This window comes from Chiloscyllium plagiosum, chromosome 14 (genome assembly GCF_004010195.1).
Source record: "Chiloscyllium plagiosum isolate BGI_BamShark_2017 chromosome 14, ASM401019v2, whole genome shotgun sequence".
NCBI classification, from domain to species: Eukaryota; Metazoa; Chordata; class Chondrichthyes; order Orectolobiformes; family Hemiscylliidae; genus Chiloscyllium; species Chiloscyllium plagiosum.
In genome coordinates this window covers 11,648,888-11,674,542 of record NC_057723.1, presented here as the reverse complement: position 1 = coordinate 11,674,542, position 25,655 = coordinate 11,648,888, and the positions used below count along the sequence as shown (strand labels likewise).

The 25,655-nt window shown below is 41.5% G+C and overlaps 1 protein-coding gene across 1 annotated transcript in view; it reads left to right on the top strand.

The window, feature by feature from the left end:
* Positions 1–25,655, top strand: part of larp1 (La ribonucleoprotein 1, translational regulator) — an 81,999-nt gene that overhangs the window by 2,420 nt on the left and 53,924 nt on the right. The window contains exons 2-4 of the mRNA XM_043703168.1: positions 14,798–14,857; positions 24,002–24,028; positions 24,409–24,580. Of these exons, the coding sequence (XP_043559103.1) occupies positions 14,798–14,857; positions 24,002–24,028; positions 24,409–24,580 (259 nt within the window). The remainder of the gene's footprint in view (positions 1–14,797; positions 14,858–24,001; positions 24,029–24,408; positions 24,581–25,655) is intronic.

The following is a 25,655-nucleotide window of genomic DNA, read 5'->3' as shown; positions in this document are numbered from 1 at the left end:
CCTCCCTACCTTTTATCTTAGCCTGCTTGGCACACTTTCCTCATTCCTGAAGAAGAGCTCATGCCCGAAACGTCGATTCTCCTGCTCCTTGGATGCTGCCTGACCTGCGCTTTTCCAGCAACACATTTTCAGCTCTGATCTCCAGCATCTGCAGTCCTCACTTTCTCCTATTTGGTATGATTCACTTATGTGCACCAATGTAATTGCCATGTTAATATCAATCAAAATCTTTCACAGTTACTACATTCTAATATTTGTATTGACTTCCTCCTTTGAGTTTATTGCTCCCCCAGCTCACTGACCAGGTGCCACCTGCTTACTGGCTGGATAGGACGTACCTGGGAACTATTCCACATTTCTGGATTGGCACTTGTTTTATAGCTGTATTGGAATATCTGGTTTATTGTGGAGCTACTGCATTTAGGTTGTGGGCATCAGTGACTGCAACCATTGCTAAGCTGATTTTTGACAATGTGAATGACTTGAATTGGCTGAAGGAGGCCCATGATGCTTGGGGAGTTTGGAGGAGGCAGAGAATGATTATTCCCTTGGTATTTCTTGCCAAAGATGTTTGCAACTAGGTTCTCCAATTGTATTGGCGAGGAACTCCATCACCATTTAGGAATGGAATTATTCATATAGTCACTGTTTCATAGAGTTATAGAGATGTACAGCATGGAAGCCGACCCTCCGATCCATGCCGACCAGATATCCCAACCCAATCTAGTCCCACCTGCCAGCACCCGGCCCATATCCCTCCAAATCTTTCCTATTCATACACACATCCAAATGCATCTTAAATGTTGCAATTTTACCAGCCTCTCCACTTCCTCTGGCAGCTCATTCCATACACATACCACCCACTGTGTGAAAAGGTTGCCCCGTAGGTCTCTTTTATATCTTTCCCCTCTCACCCTAAACCTATGCCCTCCAGTTCTGGAGTCCCCCACCCCAGGGAAAAGACTGTATCTATTTACTCTATCTATGCCCCTCATGATTTTGTCAACCTCTATAAGGTCACCCCTCAGCCTCCGACGCTCCAGGGAAAACAGCCCCAACCTGTTCAGCCTTTCCCTATAGCTTAAATCCTCCAACCCTGGCAGCATCCTTGTAAATCTTTTCTGAACCCTTTCAAGTTTCACAACATCTTTCCGATAGGAAGGAGACCAGAATTGCACGCAATATTCCAACAGTGGCCTAACCAATGTCCTGTACAGCCGCAACATGATCGCCCAACTCCTGTACTCAATACTCTGACCAATAAAGGTAAGCATACCAAACACTGCCTTCACAATCCTATCTACCTGCGACTCCACTTTCAAGGAGCTATGAACCTGCACTCCAAGGTCTCTTTGTTCAGCAACACTCCCTGGGACCTTACCATTAAGTGTATAAGTCCTGCTGAGATTTGTTTTCCCAAAATGCAACACCTCGCATTTATCTGAATTAAACTCCATCTGCCACTTCTCACCCCATTGGCCCATCTGGTCAAGATTCTGTTATAATCTGACGTAGCCTTCTTTGCTGTCCACTACACCTTCAATTTTGGTGTCATCTGCAAACTTACTAACGTACCTCTTATGCTCACATCCAAATCATTTATATAAATGACGAAAAGTATTGGACCCAACACCGATCCTTGTGGCACTCCACTGGTCACAGGTCTTTAATCTGAAAAACAACCCTCCACCACCACCCACTGTCTTCTACCTTTGAGCCAGTTCTGTATCCAAATGGTGAGTTCTCCCTGTATTCCATGAGATCTAACCTTGCTAACCAGTTTCCCATGGGGAACCTTGTCAGAACGCCTTACTGAAGTCCATATAGATCACGCCTGCCGCTCTGCCCTCATCAATCCCCTTTGTTATTACTTCAAAAATCTCAATCAAGTTTGTGAGACATGATTTCCCACGCACAAAACCATGTTGACTATCCCTAATCAGTCCTTGCCTTTCCAAATACATGTACATCCTGTCCCTCAGGATTCCCTCCAACAACTTGCCCACCACCGAGGTCAGGCTCACTTGTCTATAGTTCCCTGGCTTGTCCCCACCACCCTTCTTAAACAGTGGCACCACGTTAGCCAACCTCCAGTCTTCTGGCACCTCACCTGTGACTTTCGATGATACAGATATCTCAGCAAGAGACCCAACAGTCACTTCTCTAGCTTGCCACAGAGTTCTCGGGTACACCTGATCAGGTCCTGTGGATCTATCCACCTTTATCTGTTTCAAGACATCCAGCACTTTCTCCTCTGTAATCTGGACATTTTGCAAGATGTTACCATCTATTTCCCTACAGTCTATATCTTCCGTATCCTTTTCCACAGTAAATACTGATGCAAAATACTCGCTTAGTATCTCCCCCATTTTCTACGGCTCCATACAAAGGCCGCCTTGCTGATGTTTGAGGGGCCCTATTCTCTCCTGAGTTAACCATTTGTCCTTAATGTATTTGTGAAAACTCTTTGGATTCTTCTTAATTGTATTTGCCAAAGCTATCTCATGTCCCCTATTTGCCCTCCTGATTTCCCTCTTAAGTATACTCCTACTTCCTTTATACTCTTCTATCCTGTCTATACTTTACATATGCTTCCTTCTTTTTCTTAACCAAACCGTCAATTTCTTTAGTCATCCAGCATTCCCTATACCTACCAGCCTTTCCTTTCACCCTAACAGGAATATACTTTCTCTGGCTTCTCATTATCTCATTTCTGAAGGCTTCCCATTTTCCAGCTGTCCTTTTACCTGCGAACGCCTGTCCCCAATCAGCTTTTGAAAGTTCTTGCCTAATAGAGTCAAAATTGGCCTTTCTCCAATTTAGAACTTCAACTTTTAGATCTGGTCTATCCTTTTCCATCATTATTTTAAATCTGATAGAATTATGGTCGCTGGCCCCAAAGTGCTCCCCCACTGACACCTCAGTCACCTGCCCTGCCTTATTTCCCAAGAGTAGGTCAAGTTTTTCACGTTCTCTAGTAAGTACATCCACATACTGAATCAGGAAATTGTCTTGTACACACTTAAGAAATTCCTCTCCATCTAAACCTTTAACACTGTGGCAGTCCCAGTCGATGTTTTGGAAAGTTAAAATCTCCTACCATAACCACACTATTATTCTTACAGATAGCTGAGATTTCCTTACAAGTTTGTTTCTCAATTTCTTTCTGACTATTGGGGGGGTCTATAATACAATCCCAATAAGGTTATCATCCCTTTCGTATTTTTCAGTTCCACCCAAATAACTTCCCTGGATGTATTTCCAGGAATATCCTCCCTCAGCACAGCTGTAATGCTATCCCTTATCCAAAATGCCACACCCCCTCCTCTCGCCTCCCTTTCTATCCTTCCTGTAGCATTTGTATCCTGGAACATTTAGCTGCCAGTCCTGCCCATCCCTGAGCCATGTTTCTGTAATTGCTATGATATCCCAGTTCCATGTTCGTAACCATGCCCTGAGTTCATCTGCCTACCCTGTTAGGCCCCTTGCATTGAAATAAATGCAGTTTATTAGTTCTACTTTGTTCCTGCCTGCCTTGACTGTTTGACTCGCTTCTGTTCTCAACTGTACCAGTCTCAGTACGTATCACTGTATTAAAGCTATTTTTGTTCCTTCACAATGTACAGACCAAGAAAATAACACTGTTTTATTCCTCTACAAACATTGCCCCAGGTTAAATTAATAGTTATGGCTTTTATTTTAAGTTGAATCAAGAGACATATCTCCAAAACCATATAATCAAGAAAGAATCCACTCTACTCAGTACTGCAGATTCTCTGTAGGCCATACTTAAAACAACGATTAACTTATCTGGTTCTGTGCTGTGAACTTCGCCCAACAGTTCCTCCAAGATCAGTTGTGAACTTCACTGTTTGTTAATTTTCCCAGATGCACTCCAGTGTCCAGCAATACATGAATTCAAACTGCAAAGGAAGTCACTGTGCAGGCTCTCCCTCCCTCCCCCTCGTGCTCTCTCTCGCTCTTGCTTTCTCTCTCTTCCTTCCTCCCTCCCTCTCTCTTCCTTCCTGCCCGCAACGACTTCACCATGTCCATTCTTTGCTTTGGAACTTTGGGGAAAAAAAAGTGCAACACCATATTAAACAGTAATTCAAGGAAATCACCTCCAACACCTAAAATACCTCAAAGGAGCAGCTGTTACAGCCAGAACTTTTTCCTGTCCTCCATCTTGGATTACCCAGATTCTTTATTCTCATTGGTTTTTCTTGTTCACTGCCATTCACAAGTGGATGTTACAGGACTCGAAAGCTTTGATCTCATCCCTTGGTTATGAGACTTTTCACTCATTTTAGCATGCCTTATGTCTGCTTGAAGTTCCTATGCTATAGCTTCAACAGCTGGCACCGCCTTTTTACCAACACCTGTTGCTCTTGGCTTGCTCTTCACACCTTGTTTGACCACTGGCTTGATAGTATAGGTACAGTGCTTCAAAACCTACCACAGGACTGAGTCTGTGTGCCAGTTTTCAGGTCTTGTTAATTAATGAGGGACAGATAAAGTTTCTTTTAATTAAGCTTCTACACTGTGAGAAATGATATTTGGAAAGAAAATTATATAACAAGGTAAATAAGATAGGCTTACTGGTTGGATCTTTTCTAATCAACCTGTTCACAGATGTTATTACACCTCCCTTAAGCAGGTGGAACTTGAGCCAGGGGGACTAGTCCAGCAGCAGGGATACTACCACTACACCATCAAATTTCCCAGTAATGTTCAGATTCCTTCGAACCCAAATTGAACCAGTGACTGAAGGATGTCTGTATTGTGTCACACCACAGTACTCCACTCTTCCAGTTGAGCTGTTGTTAGAGGATATGCTCAATTCAGGTTAGATGTGGTCAGGAGTCATCCGAGTCATTTGGGGCATGGAAAAAAAACTGGTGCATGAAGCTTGTAACGAGTGCAGCACCCTGGCACCCTTCGCCAAATTATCTGCTATGTGACTTGACTCATTTAATTGCAACTAAAATTGATAGCATATTTTGTCAGGCATTTTAAGTGGATTTAAGACACTATACCCATCATGGTAAAGGCGCAAGTTGCAGCTTGTTCTTCATTATATTTCTGCTGTGGTTGATGGCTCAGAACACCATCAATGATAGCCTATATTGATTTGCTTGATCATTCTGAATTTCTGATTTTTCCATGGCAATTGGAGTGTGTCTTCAGTTTAAAGACAGGACTTGGTCTTTGCAAGACTCTTGGTGATCGTGCTTCGTGGTTGTGAAAAATTTTTGAATTTGTGGGAATTGATTGGCAAAATTGAGGGTGAGGGCAGCTTGAATATTTGCACATTCCTCTCCAAACCATACTGAATTCGGGTTTGGAGCTACATCGTCATCCCTTCATTGTCGCTGAACAAAAATCTTAGAACATCCTCTCTCAAAGCAATGTACATAAATGGTCCGGAACAGTTCAAGAAGGTGTTTCACCACCATTTTGTCGAGGGCAATTAGAGACGGACAACAAGCACCAAATTCACATTCCCATGAAAAGATCGGGAGAAAAAAAGTAGGCTTTTCATTTGTTTTGATTCACTTATTACCTGCTGGCTCAGACAGTAAATTGGTTCTCTTCTTGACCAAGCTTACTAGGTCATGGTATTGTCAACTCAATCCTGGTGATAGACTTTGAAGACTGCGACAGCTTTCAACTATTTTGGCACAAGACATCAAATATTAATGAGGAGGATTTTGCAGAGTTGATTGGACTGTGAATGCTTTTGTCAAATTTGAATATGGCGCATAGTTTGGGGATGGTCTATCTTTCTTTATTTTACCTTTTCATAATAGTTTGCAATTGATTGCCTTGTTGTCCCTGAGAAGGACAGTTAAGAGTTAACTACATTACTCTAAGGATGTAATCAAACATAGACCAGACAAATAAGGATGGTGGATTTTCTTTCCTGAATGATAATGAACATGAAAGTATTACAATAATCAGTTTCACCTTTTTATGATATATTTACTTAATGAAAAATTTAAATTTACCAGTTGCCATTTAGTTGAGATTTGAAATAATGGAACATATGGTGCATTGGTTCTTTACTGGATACGTAATATAGAACCCTGGACTAATAATATTTTGACATGTTCAAATCCACGTTGAACTGACATGTTCTACTGAGTCTGAATATTCTCATACTAATTGTTGTCTGTTTCTCTACTCAAGTGTCTGGTGCAGTGATATATGTTATTTTAGTTTTATTGTGTCAGGGGCTTCATGGAGCCAGAAATACTTATTTCTTCCACAAGGAAAATCTTGGCTTGGTGTCAAATAGATAAACTTCTCTGCAATCTCACCTTTTTACCCAGGGGGCCATTGGAGCATGTACCTTTCATGCTGAGGTCAGTGTACAATAGTTGAAATCCACTTTTTTTCCCTTTGTATCTTCAGATTTCCACAAATATCAACTTATTCACGTCATGGCTTTTGATCTGGGTTGATTTTCTGTATTTCCAGAAGCAGTGCAGTGTTCAGTGAAAGGGATAGTGGTTCTTGATTTTCTTGTCAAAGTTATTAGGTTATAATTTCTTCCTTTGAACAACTGCTGAACTTAGTGATCTGTGGAGGCAATAACGTTTTTTCATTTTGGTTACTAAATTACATACGATTTCTATGGAAATAAATGTGCCTTTCATAACCTGCATACATTCAAACTGCTGAATATCTCAAAATTTGCATGATAAAGCTGGGAAAGATGTGAGGAGGATACAGAGATGTTGCAGTATGATATGGAAGCTGTGTGTGGGCAAATGCATGGCAGATACAGTGCAATGTGGATAAGTGTAATGTTATCCACTTTGGTAGTAAGAATAGGAAGGCAAATTATTTTTTGGCTTTAAACATAGGGGAATGGGGGTGGAGCATTATTCATCAACAAAACGCCTGAGTGTCCTTGTGCGTTCGTTACAGAAAGTAAGCATGCATGTGAAGTAGGCAGTAAAAAGGCAAATTATGTTGGCCTTAATAGTGAGAGAATTCGTAGGCAGGAACAAGGATGTCTGTGCAACTATACAGGGCATTGGAGAGGCCATACCTACAATAATGTGTGCAATTTTGGTCTCATCTAAAAATGGGTGTTCTTAGTATAAAAGGAGTGCAGCAAAGGTTTACCAAATTTACTCATTGGATGGCAGGATTGACATATGAAGAGAGATTGAATCGGCTAGGATTGTGTTCTCTGGTGTTCAGAAGAATGAGGGGGCAGATCTCATAGAAACCTAAAACATTCTAGCAAGACGAGACAGGTTTGATGCAGAAAGGATGTTCCCGATGGTCCAAAACCAGGGGACATTTTTTAAGGATAAGAGGTAAATCTTTTAGGACTGAGATGAAAATTCTTCAATGTTGTGCCCCTGTGGAATTCGCTAGCACAAAGTAGTTGAAACTAAGATACTGCGTTTTCAAGAAGGAGATGGGTATAGCTTTCACGGCTCAGTGGGTTAGGGGGTTGCAGGTAGATAGGGTAGTGAAGACGACGTTTGGTATGCTTTCCCATATTGGTCACAGTTTGAATACAGGAGTTGGGAGGTAATGTTGCGGCTGGACGGGACATTGGTTAGGTCACTGTTGGAATTTTGCGTGCAATTCTGGTCTCCTTCCTATCAGAAAGATGTTGTGAAATGTGAAAGGGTTCAGAAAGGATTTGCAAGAATGTTGCCAGGGTTGGAGGGTTTGAGCTATCGGGAGAGACTGAACAGGTTGGGGCTGTTTTCCCTGGAGCGTTGGGGGCTGAGGGGTGACCTTATAGAGGTTTACAAAATTATAAGGGGCATGGATAGGATAAATAGACACAGTCTTTTCCCTGGGGTCGGGCCATCCAGAACTAGAGGGCATAGGTTTAGGGTGAGAGGGGCAAGATATAAAAGAGACCTAAGGGGCAACTTTTGCACTCAGAGGGTGGGACGTGTATGGGATGAGCTGCCAGAGGAAGTGGTGGAGGCTGGTACAATTGCAACATTTAAAAGGCATTTGGATGGATATATGAATAGGAAGGGTTTTGAGGGATATGGGCCGGGTGCCGGCAGGTGGGACTAGCTTTGGTTGGGATATCTGGTCAGCATGGACGGGTTGGACCGAAGGGTCTGTTTCCGTGTAATACATCTCTATATGAGTGGGCACGATTACGGTATTGAGCTTGATGATCAGCCATGATCTCGTGGAACGGCAGAGGTGCCTTGAGAGGTCGAATGGCATACTCCTGTCTTCTGTATTGCTATGTTTGTAACTAGGGAATAACATGGTGCGTACAGTCTTTGGTGCTTCTTTTAAACATGATGCATCTATTCAACATGATCATCACTTGCAAGATGGGAACAAAATGAATTGTTGTCCGGTAGTGCAGAACTTGAATATTTCTTGAAAGAGAGAGATGTTTCTGTAGCATTTGTGTCTTGCACTCAGGGCAAATGCAAGAATGCCTAATTTGAAATGATCACAACAGTTTATACTATGAGAAAAGGATGACAATTGCCAAATAAATTCTGACTGGCTGAGGCCAAGGAGAAAAGAACTGGGCCACTTCCACCAATCTCCTTTATAATTCAGAAAGGTACACATCTAAAACATTCCTTTTGCTTGCAGAAAATAGGTGCCTATGACACGAATCAGTTTCAGGAAGCACAAGTGAACCATGTTGAGTTTTTAACTAGTTTTAGAGTCATAGAGATGTACAGCATGGAGCCAGACCTTTCAGTCCAACTCGTCCATGCCAACCAGATATCCCAACCTAATCTAGACCCATTTGCCAGCACCTGGCCCATATCCCTCCAAACCCTTCCAATTCATATACCCATCCAGAGGCCTTTTAAATGTTCAAATTATACCAACCTCCACCACTTTCTCTGGCAGCACATTCCATACACATATTACCCTCTGAAAAAGTTGCCCCTTAGATCTCTCTTATGCCTATTCAACCTCTCCATAGAGCTCAAATCCTCCAACCTTTGGCAACAACTTGAGCCCTTTCAAGTTTCACAACATTCTTCCGATGGGAAAGAGACCAGAATTGCTCTCAATATTCCAAAAGTGGCCTAACCAGTGTCCTGTACAGCTGCAACATGACCTCCCAACTCAACACTCTGACCAATAAAAGAAAGCATACAAAACGCCATCTCCACTATCATTTCTACCTGCAACTCTACTTTCAAGGAGCTATGAACCCGCACTCCAAGGTCTCTTTTGTTAAGCAACACTCCCTAGGACCTAACCATTAAGTGTATAAGTTCTGCTGAGATTTGCTTTCCCAAAATGCAGCACCTCTCATTTATCTAAATTAAACTCCATCTGCCACTCCTCAGTTCATTGGCTCATCTGATCAACATCCTGTTGTGATCTGAGGGAACCTTCTTCGCTGTCCGCTACACCTCCAATTTTGGTGTCATCTGCAAATTTACTAACTATACCTCTTATGCTCATTCCGAATCATTAATATAAATGACGAAAAGTATTGGACCCAGCACCGATCCTTGTGGCACTCCACTGGTCACAGGTCTTTAATCTGAAAAACAACCCTCCACCACCACCCACTGTCTTCTACCTTTGAGCCAGTTCTGTATCCAAATGGTGAGTTCTCCCTGTATTCCATGAGATCTAACCTTGCTAACCAGTCTCCCATGGGGAACCTTGTCAGAACGCCTTACTGGAGTCCATATAGATCACGTCTGCTGCTCTGCCCTCATCAATCCCCTTTGTTATTACTTCAAAAATCTCAATCAAGTTTGTGAGACATGATTTCCCATGCACAAAACCATGTTGACTATCCCTAATCAGTCCTTGCCTTTCCAAATACATGTACATCCTGTCCCTCAGGATTCCCTCCAACAACTTGCCCACCACCGATGTCAAGCTCACTGGTCTATAGTTCCTTGGCTTGTCCTTGCCACCTTAAGTTGATTATTAGTGTAGCTAATGCTACACTTGGTTGTTTGAATCCTGCTATTGGATAGCACTTGTCAGTCTATCACTCATTTTATTTTGGGTGTTGCAAGAATAGCCTAGATGAGTATGGTCTTTACTCTACCTGTTACAATCAGCTGAAGGGACATAGTGTTGAATTCAATCAGCCAATCGTTGAGCCTTACAGACTATGTACCTGACCTAACAGCAGCTCTGAAATTCAAAGCAGAACCACATTGCACTGACAGTATTCTTTTTACAAACACTTTCAGGTAATCAGTCAAGGTTGTTCTTTGGCATATGTTCACATGTAGGAGCGTATTCTTTAAAAGCCTTGTATCATTTTTTAATTATATGGAGTTGGAGAGCTTATAGTTAATCCCGAGTTGACTAGCTTATCAGTACCTTTTTCTGCTGTAAATTGTAAGCTTTCGTGGATTGCTTGAAATTCTTGCATTTTGTATTGGCTTGACTTTATTGCATTTGTCTTGCTGAGTGCAAGATTGAAAGCTTTGGTGGCATATCGGTTTTCAGAAATATTGAAATGAATTGTAACCTGAAAAGCATGTTGATCTGAGATCCTAAGCTGCAGTTTGCTCACTTCTGTCTGTTGCTTGAAGTGGATGATGATCTATCATGACCATCCTCTCAACCATATATTGGCTCAAGCTTAAATTCTTCATCCTTCTCTTCAAACTCTACTGGCTTTTGTCTACTCATCTAGCAGATTCCTGTTCTTTGTCGCTTTGGTACTCCTATTCCAGACTCTTGTATATCTCTATTACACAACCATTTCTGCTTTTCTTCACAAAACCTTGGAATCATACCAGAGCTTATCTCTTCTTTCCTTCTCTCTTTTCAGTCAGCCCATCTTTCCTCCTGAGCCTTCACTCGTGAATTTTAAATTCCCAGGCTTAGTGTTCTGTTTCTTTGTGAAATGCTTATTAAATCTGTTTTTTTTTTTTCCAAAACTACAAACATTGTGTAGGTTAAAGACATTGCAATCCCTGTTGGCTTGAGAGAGATTTTGCTGATCATATAGTAATACCCCTGCAGAGTTCACCTTCAAAAAGGTTTTCTCACATCATTCATTTGAATAGGGTGCTGCAGTAAAGATGGTTGGGAAAGTGCGCCTGTGTAGGATGCATCAAGCTGTTGTGTGCTCCATCACTCCAGTCTCTACTGCATGACGAGTCAGGGAGATTGAAGTCAGTAGTTTTGCAGGTGATTTTCTTCATACAGAAATGGATCAATCGGTTATGTGATGCACAGGTGCTGAGCTGTTTCTTGCCAGGATATACTGCTGACTGAACCTCGGTATGAAGGCGTACCTTTAACCATTTAAAGAAAACAATTTTGGAATGCATCAGAAGTAGTTTATGCTTACATACTATATTTGGAGTTGTAATGAGTTTATCTGTTGAGTACTCTGGACCCGAGCAGCAGTCTCCCACTGCCCTCCTTATTGAAAACTAAATTTATCTGCACAGAGATCCTGCCTGAACATACTGCCTTGCTTATTTACTGTGTCACTTTCTCATCTTCCTTTTGCTTCGTAAGCCTATCAGCAAAGAACCCTTTAGGATCCAAAATTAGCTCTTCCAGCTTTCAATTTGCCAGCTGTGTTGGACACAATTTACATTACACGACAGTCTGTGTACACATTACAGGATTCCTTCTCTCTGTATTGAAGCCATTTACTCTACATCAAGGGGTCACCAACCTATTTTTACGAGAGCGATTTCTGATCAAGGCAAAACATCATAAGCCATTAAAATCTATATGGAAAATATGAATTGTTAAGGGAACATATCTAGTTATTACAGTTAAGTTCCAAAAATGTATATTATATGATGGAAAATTGATCTTTATCTCAATTTGTGTGAAACTTAACATTGCATAATGTGCGTATCTTCAGAGAGCGACTCCGATGGAGTCATTCATACGCTAGTCAGACAGGAGGATTTGAAGTCGTTCGTGTTGGTAAAGATCAATTTGCAACGATAGGTAGAAGCCAGTAGGAAAGTTATTTACATTGTTACTTTGAAGATATTACTGCTCTCTCAGTAATCACGGAACTCCAGAAATTTGTGGCAGATTGCCTTGATTTCAACTGAATGTCAGACTTTAAAATGACAATCTCTATTTTCATGGTGTTTCAATCAGGGTGAAACAACAGTGTTCAGAAATGTCACTTAACTTACTCTTTTACGAAGGAACTTGAAGTAAATGTTTAGGGATCCAGCTGCTCTAAAATTGTTGACCCTCTTGCTGAACTCTTAGCCAAGCCTGATGAGTAAATCACCAGTTCTGAGGAGGGCTCAATGGACCTGAAATGTTAACTCTGATTTTCAGATGTCTAAGCATTTCCTGCTTTTGTTTATGAGGAAAATCACTGTACTTGTCAATGCACGAAATCCTAACAGCAGTTCTGGGTTCTTCAGCATTTGGATCACTGAAGGAAAGTGTTGCATTTTGTCGGTAGTTGTCTTCTGTTTTCCTTGCAGTATATAATTCATGTAATTTCATTCATCTGTTAAAAATGCCACATCAAGCAGGTCCATAATATTTGATTTTTGGATGATATCTATCTATCTTGACTGCAAGAAGTCGTTGATTCTGATAAAAGTGAAAGAAATTGACTTGGTGTAGCAGAGGAAGAATGCAGTGTGCAGCAAAATGTTGCCATGCACAGATGACAATTCATCAAGAGAGTGGTATTTTGGTTTTTAACGTGAATCAAATTTAAAATTCTAACAGTGGGAGATAGTCCATAATCAGACTCCATTACTTTGTCAGAAATTGGCCGGTGATTAATGTTATAGCGGTAGTTCAAAAAAGGGGAGAAACAGCATAATATCTGATTATAGCTGGCACATCAATTATTAGGTTTGCCAATGGCACACTATTCTTTGCAAAATAATTCTCCACCTCATTGCGAATATAAATTGAACTGGTTTTGGATTTCAGAGACAACCTGTGGAGGGTTCCTCTTTAATCATGAAGTTTAAAAACAATATTGACCAAACACCACCAGCTGGGCAGTATTGCTTGTGTGAACTGATTCATTGCATTGAACAGAAAGCCACTTGCATTCACTTTAATCTCTCTCTGACTGCTCTGTCACATTAATTAATAATGCAGATACCCTTCTTGCCATGGTGTTTGCTCCTTACTGCATACCTGAATGACCGATGTATTTTCAGGTATGTTTTGAAGTCTCAGAATAAGGACATGGCCATTGGAACCATTGTGCCCTTCACCGTTTCTTCATCTGCACATGCTCTTGTTCAAATCATGTGAAATTTTGAAAGATGCCTCTTTTGCTGCATTAACTTCCTTGAATGGTTGGTTTAAAAAAAGCTGTATAATGCATTTTTTAGTTCACTTTTTGTGACCACAGATTTTAGGAGAAACCTTCTCAAAGTACTTGTGCACTGTTAGAAAGTGCCTTGTTTTATTTTTCTGACTGCAATTCACTCTACAGTTTAAATAGCAGCACGTATGTCATTGTCTTAGCCTTGTCAAAGTATATATTTTGCCTTGTCATGGATAGACCTGTGCAGAGATGGTGTCAACACTGGTAAATTACTTTCTGTTGCAATTTAGCTAGTTATGTACAGCACGGTGGCTCTGGTTAGCACTGCTGCCTCACAGCACCAGGGCCGCAGGTTCGATTCCAGCCTCTGACGACTACCTGTGTGGAGTTTGCACATTCTCTCCGTGTCTGCGTGGGTTTCCTCCGGGTGCTCCGGTTTCCTCCCACAATCCGAAGATGTGCAAGTCAGGTGGATTGGCCATGCTAAATTGCCCATAGTGTTAGGTGCATTAGTCAGGGGGAAATGGGTCTGGGTGGATTACTCTTCGGAGGGTCGGTGTGGACTGGTTGGGCTGAAGAGCCTGTTTACACACTATAGAGAATCTAACCAAAAAGAAATTATCCCAGCAGTGATAAAGGATGGGACAAGAGCTGGGAAACCAGTACGGTAGTTTTTGTTGGAAAATTAATTATATGACTTGAATCCTCTGGTCATTTTCCAAATCTTAACTTAGTTGTCAGACAGCGGACTGCCAGTTGCTCATGGTTAACATGTTAGTGATCCCTGCTTACCACCTTATTGGACAGTCTTAAAGCGAGTGGGAGCTTTATTTTCACCTTGCTGTCTCAAATGTTTAAGAGCAGGGAATATATTTTGGGTGTGGTGTGTTGGTTCTGGATAATTGTTGGGAACATTGACCATGGCCTCAGGAGAGCCTTTTGGAATGGTATTATAGATCTGTGGACACTGATGTGAATTGTTGACCTATTCATCAGTTTTAAATGATTAGACATCGCCAAAAAGCTGCTGACTTGCAAAGGTGTTTTTGTACATCCCATCTATTCCGTAAGTTAATGATTTATTTACAATAATTACTGTAATAACACCAATGTTTGACAGTTCCATTCTGTGTAATCCCCCTCAAAATAAAAGCAAACAACATTTGTTTTATGCAGAATAAATAGTTTAGCCAGGAATGGAATTTTCTTTTACTGTTATCAAAGAGCAGGCTGCCACCAGCTGAACCCATTGGGTTTGACACATTCATTGTTTGTATGGTGGTTCACCTGGAAAGTATCCTAGGGTAACAAAGACAAATTGCTGGTAGAACTCAGTCGGTCTTGCTGCATCTGTGGGAAGAAAGCAGAGCCAACTTTTGGAATCTGGTGACTCATTACTAATTGAGAATGTTGTTTGCAGGATTCTGAAGTGAGGGAAGAGTCAAGCTATATAATCTTAACTTTTGTTTTAGATAGGTGGGCAATAGATACTGTCAAAAATATTGATTGAATTAGTTATATTTGAATATATCTCATGCAAGAATTATTTTTCTGTTGCAGGTCAGCGATTTTGGTGACACCACAAACTGGCCCACGCCTGGTGAAATTGTCAATAACAAGGTATTGTTGTTTGTGACTTTCTTCGCACTCTTGATAAAATATTTTCCTCTGAATTCCCTGTTATGGATGACTTATGTTCATGACTTTTCTTTTAATCTCTTGCAAGTGGAATTATTGGATCCATTTTAGCTTTGTTCATATGAAAGGATTTGGAGTAGGTTAGTTAAAATTAAGTCAGCTTTCTCTGTCTACCTTACCAAACATATTGTTCATTTTGAAGACTTGCAGCGGGTCATTCTTTTTCCTAAATAGCCCCAGCCTGTTCCATCTTTACTGTTATTATGCCCAGTTCTGGCATTATTCTGACAAGTTATTGCTTGTGTCTTCTCAATTAGTATTCTAATATGCAAATGAGAATTGTGCACAATACTAGAAATATGGTAAGAGCTGAAAATGTGTTGCTGAAACAGCGCAGCAGGTCAGGCACCATTCCGGGAACAGGAGAATTGACATTTCGGGCATAAGCCCTTCTTCAGCCCTTTCCTGAAGAAGGGCTTATGCCCGAAACGTCGATTCTCCTGTTCCCTGGATGCTGCCTGACCTGCTGCGCTGTTTCAGCAACACATTTTCAGCTCTGATCTCCAGCATCTGCAGACCTCACTTTCTCCTAGAAATATGGTAACACAGGCTCTATTGTAACAAATTCAGTCTCTGATTTTCAATTTTATCATTTCTAACTTATACCTCTGTGCTTGGTAATTTTAAATGACCCAGGTAACCTGCAAAACTACTTTGGGAGATATCTGAACCCCTATATTCCTTGCTGCTCTATCCTGTTTAGGCACTTAGATTAGCAGTATGTGGTTGCCTTAGTTTTTATCCTAAGTTAACTGCTCACAAATAGCTTTTTTTTCCATTAAATGTCCATTCTGCATGTTTATTAATGTTTTCCTATGTTTTGCTGCATTCCTGCTCTCTCAACTGTACAATTTGGTATCACCTGCAGGTGTTGAAATAGACTGGAAAATCAGTTGTAAATAGTCATTATTGTAAACAAAAAAGAGCAATGGTAGAGTTGGCTAGCTCCATTGACTAGGTAGCTAGAGTGTTGCAGAATGATGACGGAAGTACAGATTCAAACCTTGGCATATTGGATGTGGTTTATGTAGACTAGTCTTTTTGGATTGCCCCATACTTTAGCTAGATAGCTAACTAAGTGTCCCCATTGAACAAATGTGCCAGTGATCCTCTGTGGACAATTGCTGATTGTCATTACCAAATTACCTGCGGTTCTGGCACTGATCTTTATTGAACACCATTTCTGACAGTTGTCCATTCTGATTAGCTGCTTTTAAGCACCTAACCCTACCCTTTGTTATGTTTTCAGAGCAATCAATTAGATCAGTTGGTCAGGAATAACGTTCTTTTTGAAATTTGTGCTAATTACTCTTTATGCTGGATTTTGTTACATTTCTGAATAACTTTGAGTCATCATTATGCATTCTTCCTCAGAGTCCATAAGTCATAGGAGTAGAAATTAGGCCATTTGGCCCATCAAGTCTGCTCTGCCATTCAAAGCTGATGGATTTTCCTGGTTTCTCCTCATAACCTTTGATTCCCTTAGAAATCAAGCACTTATCTACCTTAGTGTTTTAAATATACTCCTTAGATAGTCAGAAGGTGCTTGTTGACTCAGCATTTCTAACTCCGTTTTCCAGTTCCACAAAATCTCTGCAGGAGTTCTCTGGGATAGTGTTTTTTGTCCAGCCATCTTCAGTTGCTTCATCAAAGATCCTGCCGCTGCTGCCCCCCCCTACCCCCAGTCGTAAGGTCAAGAGTGGGGATGATCATTGATGGTTCACCCCAGTAACTACCTTGATAATGAAGCTGTCTGTGTCCATATATAACAAGACCTGGGCATTTAGCTTGGGCTGACACATGAAAAGTAATATTCACACTGCTCATGTGCCAATCAGTGACCACCTCCAACAAGAGAGAATCCAGCCATCTCCCCATAATATCTCATGGCATTGCCTTCTTGAAGCCACCACTACTAACAACATGGTTACCATTGAGATGTAAATGAAGTGGACTGTCCATATAACTATAATGTTGGCTATAAATTGGTATCAATGACAAAGCTAGGAAAAGGGATGAGGACCTGAAAAGTGAATATAGGGAGTTAGGTTGGAAGATATAAGGTATGACAAGCAGAGTAGTAATCTCAGGATTGCTACCGGTGCCATTAACTAGTGAGGCCAGGAATAGAGAGAGTGAGTGCAGATAAACACATGGCTGCAGGGCTGGTAGGAGGGAGGGCTTGAGATATGTGGATCATTGGGATACCTTCTGGGGAAGGTGGGGCCCGCACAGGGATGGGTTGCACCTGAATTGAAGGGGTCCCTAATATCCTGGGCGGGAAGCTTGCGAGAGCTCTTCGGGAGGTTTCAAGCTAGTTTGGCAGGAGGTTGGGAACCGGAGTTATGGATCTGAGGATGGACTAGCTAGTGAACAGTCAGATAGTGAGGAAAGAGAGACAGATAGGGCAACGTTGCAGTCAGTGTGATGGATTGAAGTGTGTCTACTTTAATGCAAGAAGTATCAGGAATAAGAGTGATGAACGTAGAGAATGGTCAGTACTTGGCACTGTGATGTTATGGCCATCACAAAGATTTGGATATCACAGGTAGCAATGATTGGTGGAAGTTCCAGGGTTTAGATGTTTCAAAAGGAAAATGGGGTTGGGAGGTAAAAGAGGTGGGGGCGTTGCATTGCAAATCAAAGGTAGTAACACAACTGCAGAAAAGGAGATCGTCAAGAAGGGTTTGTCTACAGAGTTAGTATGGATGGTAGTCAGAAACAAGAATGGAGCAGTCACTTTATCATGAGTTTTCTACAGACCCCACAGTAGCAATAGAGACAAGGGGTAGTAGATTGGGAGGCAGATTTTGGAAAGGTACACGAGTAACAGGGTTGTTGTCATGGGTGACTTTAACTTCCCTAATATTGATTGGAACCTCCTTAGTTCAAACAGTTCGGATGGTGCAGTTTTTGTCAGGTCTGTCCAGGAATGATTCCGGACTCAATGTAGATAGGCTGACTAGAGGGGAGGAGAGAGTGAGGTCTGCAGATGCTGGAGATCAGAGCTGAAAATGTGTTGCTGGAAAAGCGCAGCAGGTCAGGCAACATCCAGGGAACAGGAGAATCGACATTTCGGGCATAAGCCCTTCTTCAGGAATGACTAGAGGGGAGGCCATATTGGATTTGGTGCATGGCAACGAACCAGGCCAGATGTCAGATCTCTCGGTGGGAGAGCATTGCGGTGACTGTGATTGCAACCCCCTGACCTTTACCATGTACATGGAGAGGGATAGGAGCAGACAGTATGGGAAAGTATTTAATTGAGGGAGGGGTAATTACAATTCTATTAGACGGGAACTGGGGCATCTAAATTGGGAGCAGATGTTCTCAGGAAAATGAATACAGAAATGTGGGGTTGTTTAGTGAACACTTCCTAATAGTGCTGGATAGGTTTGTCCCACTAAGGCAAGGATGTGATGGTGAGGTGAAGGATCCTTGGGTAACGAGGGATGTAAAACATCTAGTCAAGAGGAAGGAGGAAGCTTACTTAAGGTTGAAGAAGCAAGGATCAGACCGGGCTCTAAAGGGTTACAAGGTAGCCGGAAACGAACCGAACAATGGACTTAGGAGAGTTTGAAGCTTTGGAGGTAGGATTAAGGAAAACCTACAGGCATTCTATACATATGTGAGGAACAAGAGGATGGCCAGAGTGAGGGTAGGGCCGATCAGGTATAGTGGAGGGAACATGTGCCTGAGGGCGGAAGAGGTAGGGGGTGTCCTTAATGATTACTTTGCTTCAGTATTCACTACTGAGAGGGACTTTGTCATGTGTGGACAGTGTGAAACAGGCTGATATCCTCGAACAGGTTGTTTGTTAAGAAGTTGGATGTGCTGAAAAGTTTGAAAACCATAAGGATAGATAAGTCTCCTGAGTCAGACGGGATGTATTCAAGGTTGCTACCGGAAGCGATGGAGGAGATCTTTGCATCGTCACTATCCACATGAGTAGTGCCAGATGATTGAGAGTGGTAAATGTTCCCTTGTTCAAGAAAGGGAATAGGGATAATCCTGCGAATTGCAGACCAGTCAGTCTTATGTTGGTAGTGGGCAAATTATTGGAGAGGATTCTGAGAGACAGGACTTATGATTACTTGGAAAATCATAGTTTGATTAGAGATAGTATATCTTTGTGAGGGGCAGGTCATGCTTCACAAGCCTTATCGAATTCTTTGAGAATGTGACAAAGCACATTGAAGGTAGGGAAGTGGATGTGGTGTACATGGAGTTTAGCAAGATTTTAATAAGGTTTCCCATGGTAGGCTCATTCAGAAAGTAAGGAGGCATGGGATACAAGGAAACCAGTCTGGGCATAGAATTGGCTGGCCCAAAGAAAACAGAGGGTGGTGATTGATGGAAAGTATTCAGCCTGGAGCTCAGTGATCAGTGCTATTCCGCAGGGATCTCTTCTGCGACCTCTGCTGTTTATGATTTTGTAAATGACTCAGATGAGGAAGTGAAAGGGTGCATTAGTAAGTTTGCAAGTGGAAGGGTGCATTAGTAGGTTTGCTGTTGACACAAAGGTTGGTGGAGTGCTGTTGTAGGTTGCAATGGGACATTGACAGGGTGCAGAACTGGGCTGAAAAATGGCAGATGGAGTTCAATCTGAAAGAGTGTGAAGTAATTCATTTTGAAAGGTGGAATTAGAATGCAGGATTAAAGACAGGGTTCTTGGCAGTGTGGAGGAAGACCGGGATCTTGGGGTCCATGTCCATAGATTCCTCAAAGCTGCCACCCAAATTGATAGGGTTGATAAGAAGACGTAGGGGGTGTTAGCTTTCATTAGCAGGAGGATTGAGTTTAAGAGCCATGAGATTATACTGCAGCTTTGTAGAGCCTTGGTTGGATCACACTTTGAATATTGTGTTCTGTCAGGGTCGCCTCATTCTAGGAAGGATATGGATGCTTTACAGAGGAGACTTGGTAGGATGCTGCCTGGACTTCAGGGCATGCCTGATGAAAGGTTGAGGGAGCTAGGGCTTTTCTCACTTAGAGTGAAGAAGGGTGAGAGTCACTTGATAGAGATGTTGAGAGGCATAGATAAAGAGGATATCCAGAGACTTTTTCCCATCGCTGAGATGTCTAACATGAGAGGGCATAATTTTAAGGTAACTGGAGGAAGGTTTTGGGGAGATGTCAGAGGTAGGTTCTTTACACAGTGGTGGGTGCGTGGAATGCACTGCCAGCAGTGGTAATAGAGTCAGAAACGTTATGGACATTAAAGCGACTCTTGAATGAGCATATGGATGATAGTGAAATGAAGGGTATGTAGGTTAGTTTGATTTTACAGTAGAATAAAAAGTCGGCACAACATCAAGGACCGAAGGGCCTGTACTATGCTCTACTGTCCTATGCTCCATAACGGGAGAGAATAGGAATCTTTGTCATGAGCAACTCACCACCTGTCTCTCTCAAGCTTGTTTACTGTCTACTAGATGCAATCAGGAGTGCAATGGAATACTCTCCACTTGACCACTGTCCAGATACAACATTCAAAAATCTCATCTAGGGTATATAGCAGCTCCTTAACTGCAGCCCATGCTCCACTACAACATTCACTGTGTCCATCACTGGCGTACAATGTCAGCAGTGTATCATTAATGAGATGCACTGCAGAAACTTGCTTTCAGTACCACCTTTCAAACCTGTGATCTCCAACCATCCAGAAATACAAGGACAGCAAGTATATGCGAACATTACAAGTTCTTCTCCAAGCCAAACATTGTTCTGACTTGGAACAAATATTGCCTTTCCTTCGCTGTCACTGATTCAAAATCCTGGAACTCACTCAAAATATTATGGGTATACCTACATCATGTTAACTAGAGCAGTTCAAGAAATTAACTCAGCACAGCCTTTGTAAGGGCATGAAGGGATGAGCAATAATTGCTGGCTTGCCCAACAAGAGCGTTTATCTGTGCACTTTCCCTTGAGCCGTGCATTAGTCTAATTCTAATTCTGCCCACTCCTCATGCCCTTGTTTTAATCCACATCTAATTCTGCTTCCTCCCCAAAGCATTGTACCAATCTGAAACTATTCTTCACAGGACACCCAAATCAATCCCACATTAGTCCCATGAATGTGGCGTGGTGCATTTGTTGGGGAGATCCTCAAAGGTAGTTACATATGTGTCTTTGCCTAATGTTTTTAATGAACTTGCAGTACTCATTCTTGTCACTGGATGCCACTATAAGTGCAGGTTATTAAGAGTTCTTTCTCAATGCATTTTTAAGTCAGGAACTTTGTCTGTAGTTCAGACTTTGGTCAATGTGCAGTAATAACCTCTGATAATCCTTTGGAATGAATTTAAAGGGATTGAGACAAAACTTAAATTTATGAAAGAACTTGCATTTCTATGTCATTTTTTTTTATCACCTTAGACTACTTCTAAAGCAGTTTATAACCACTAAAATACTTTGTGGTCTAGCAAGCCACAGCACTATGATTTTATTGTCAGATGGAAATTGTTAAAATAAGTGATCAAATTTTAAATGTTGATCAGGAAGAATCAGCATGTTACCTTGAATAGTAGGCAAACTGTGCCAAACTAACTTGGTAGAATTATTGACGTTCAATGATGTGGTACGTAGAAAATAATTAATGGTGGTAATGTATCTGGACTACTGAGAGGACATTCTGCAGGAATTGTACACCATATTGGTCACTGAAGTGAAGTCCTATGTATTTGGAGAAGCAAAAATGACTTTATGGAGAGGAAAGGAGAAAGAATAAAAGACATTCTAAGGCAGACAGTATGACTGATGCCTTCCAGGTATCACTTATCCAGCATAATGATACACTGTACATGCATACTTGCACACCTACTTAGCAACACATTGAATCACAAAATTGTTACAGCACAGAGGGGCCCATTGTTTCTGTACCTGTGTTGACTCCTTAAATGGAGCAGCTTGGCTAATGCTGCTTCCCTTCCTTTTTAGCTAATTATTCAATTCTCTTTTGAAAACCAAAATTGATCTTGCCGCTATTATATGCTCAGGCAGTGTTTTCCAGGTTTTAACTACTGCTTCTGTCCAGTGCCCTCATGATATCAGTCCTGCATGGTGACCAGATGTATTAATCTACTTTTTATGCAAGCACACCTCAGCGATCCACTGCTGCAATACCAACTGCTGCTCCATGTCTGAAATCCAGAGCTCCTGCATATCTGGCTATCCCAAGCAGAGGAAATGTCCTGGCGTTCCCATATGAAACTTGCTGCCCTTTGCCTATCAGTTAGATGATAAAAACTTAACAGTAATATTGAGAGGTTAATTGAAACATTTTGCTTAATCCTTATTTCAAAAGTAAATGAAATTCTGAACCTCCTACTACTGACCATTCTTGCCTGGAAGCATATCAGGTCACAATCCTGGAACTCTTCTTTTCCCTCCCTCCCCCCAAAAAACGATACCAGTTGTGGGTGTACTTGTGTGACATGGACTACTGTGGTTCAAGGATGTGACTTACCACCACCTACTTTCGAGCAATTAGGCATGTACAGTTATTCCAGGAATTTCATTTCCCAAGACCAAGTAGTATAACAGAAAATCTGCTGGCTCTGGATGCTACATTTGCTTCTCTAACTTAGGGGTGTTGGATAGTACATTCTCTTACCTAACTTACGGGTGTTGGGTAAATCGCATTGAAGAGATTTTGGCATATTAAAATGGCTATGTTCCAGTACATTATCAAATCCTGCTATTTATCTGTTGTGCTACCTTTTCAATTGGGGTGTCACACTGAGTCCCTAACTGCTTTTTCAATGTATGTCATAGTCACTTTAGCATGAAAGGGTGCCATTCAGTTATCAGTCTATGGCAATTCTCGCTCGAACAATCTAATAAGTCCCATTTTCTTGCTGTATATCCATGATTGCACAAGTTTATTTTGCTCAAATGCCAATTTCATTTCCTGTTGAAATCACTCTGATTCTACTAGCCTCCTAGGCAGCAAGTTCCAAGTTATTACCATGTGTTGTATAGAAAGTGTTCCTTATATGAGTGCATCCCTCACCCAAAATCTTCAATCTGTATTCTCTGATCCTTCTGTGATCAGCTAATAAGAGTAGCCTTTTCCTGTCTACATGACCTAAATCTTGTGCACTTGTGAAATCTCAACTTGGTCTTCTATGCTCCAGGGAGAACACCCTTCTGTTAGTTTGTCAAAGACTTCCTTAAAAGTATAAACCACATGGACAATATTAATATAGGCTTCTAGTCTGCTATGTCACCTAATCCAAAGAAACTAATTTATTTGAGCATCTGCCTTTTACAAATCTATGCTGGATCTCCTTTAATAACTCAAACAAATCCTTTCATTGTTGATTCCCCCCAAGATTATTGTTTCTGAAGCCTACATATTAAACTGATTGGTTTATATTTACTCTGAATGACCTTGAGGTATTTTTTTGAATAGCTTTTGTTACATGTTCCACTTATTAATGCTTTGGTACCATTCATATGAAGAGAAGATTTGAAAGATGGTAGCTAAAGACTTGTGGCACTTTTGGAGCAAAAGCAAAGGGATTTCTCCAAAGTGTTCTAGCGACCGTTTATCCTTTGAAGTTTATACAGTTGATTTATCTGGTAATTGTCACATTGAGGGTTTGCTGGGTACAATGTTGGTTGCTATGTTTCTCGCATTATAACAGTGACTAAGCTTCAAATATAATTGGTTGAAATGTATTTCTGACATCCTGATTGGTGAAAGAAGCTATAGATATGCAAATTCTTTTCTCGTGATCCAGTAATACTGTTGGTGTAAGTGCTGCTGTCAGGCCCTATGTTATACAGGAATTCATTTTCTTCCATTACAGCAGTGATTGAATTTGCAAAGTATTTAATTGGCTGTAAAATGTACTGGGACACTGGGTGATTATGAAAGGTGGGACATGAATGTGAGTCTTTTGCTTTCTCTTTTGTGACGCAGTTGTTGTCAAAGCCTATTGTGAAATGAAGCTAGGCTGAATTTGTTCTACAATTTAGCATTTGCCCCAAATGTTTTTGTGCTCTGAGCTCAGTTTCATTGTCCACTTTTTAATTGCTTTCCGTCTTTTGTTTCAGACATGGGAGCCAGTTATTTCCTCTGAGGTGAGTAAGATTATTGTTGCAAATTATTTGGATGAATATGTCCTTGCTCTTGGTGTGTTCAGTTCGATGAATCCCATCTATGCAGAATTAGCTGATTGTAATTGATGGAGGGATGGTATTAACCAGTGTTTCTCCTGGTCTTTGAGGAAATCCAGCATGGGTATTTGATGGCAGAGGGTTGTCTCGGTACTGACAGTCACTTGGCTAAGGATACTGATGGATACTTGGCTAAGGCATACCTATGAGGATACCATTCGGTGACAGGATCTTCAGAAAGTGGGAGGGCTGTGGATTTGTGATGGAAGTGATAGGAGACTGGGGACTTAAATCATGGAACAGCTGTAAGTGATTGTTGTCACCTCCATACCATTTTCTTGCAGCATCCACAGAACAGTAAACTACAACAGAATAAAAAACCTCCTGCTAGAAAGGAACGGCCAGAGAAATGCGATAGCAGTGAGAGCAAAGAGAACCAGAAATCTAAATCTGACGAATCACCAGAGGAACGGAGTGCCGATGAGGATTCACAAAAATCTACACAGAAGAGAAAAGGTATTTTTTTAAACATAGGAGTGGGAAATTGAAGTTACTGTGGGGGAGTCTGCTCAATCACTCATTTCCAGCCAGTCAGGGAAGAAAAGAGCACTGGATCTTGTTCCAGAAAACCCACTTATGTGTGCACAGCCCCTCTTTTAATGGCATTTGAAGTGCTTATCTAAATGCTAAAACATCTCTGCTTACTGCCTCTAACATTGTTTTAAGCAGGGAGCTCCAGATCCCAACACTGGATGAAAAAACTCCTTCCTCAAATCCTCTCTAAACTCCTCCTCCTCGCCTTAAAATTGTGTCCCCGGTTATTGACCCCTCTATTAAGGGAAAGGAGTAGCAGGTAGAATTTAATTTAGATGAATTTGACGTGCTGCATTTTGGAAAGTTAAATCAGGGCAGGACTTGTGCACTTAATGGTAAGGTTCAGGGGAGTGTTGCTGAACAGACACTTTGGAGTGCAGGTTCATAGTTCCTCGAAAATGGAGTCTCAGCTCGATATGATAGTGAAGACGACGTTTGGTATGCTCTCTTTTATTGTCAGAGCATTGAGTATAGGAATTGGGAAGTCCTGTTGCGGCTGTACAGGACGTTGGTACGGCCACTTTTGGAATATTGTGTGCAATTCTGGTCTCCTTATCAGAAGGATGTTGTGAAACGTGAAAGGGTTCAGAAAAGATGTACAAGGATGTTGCCAGGCTTGGCGGATTTGAGCTACAGGGAGAGGTTGAATAGGTTGGGGTTGTTTGCCCTGGAGCATCAGCAACTGAGGGGTGACCTTATTGAGGTTTCTAAAATCATGAGGGGTGTGGAAAGAATAAATAGATGAGGTCTTTTCCCCGGGTTGGGTGAATCCCGAACTAGAGGGCATAGGTTTAGAGGGAGAGGGGAAAGATTCCAAAGTGACCTCAGGGGCATCTTTTGCACGCAAAAGGTGATGTGTGTATGGAATGAGTTGCCAGAGGAAATGGTGGAGGCTGGTACAATTATGACATTTAAAAGGCACCTGCGAGGGTACATGAATAGGAAGGGTTTAGAGGTATGTGGGTGGAATGCTGGCAAATGGGACTAGATTAATGTA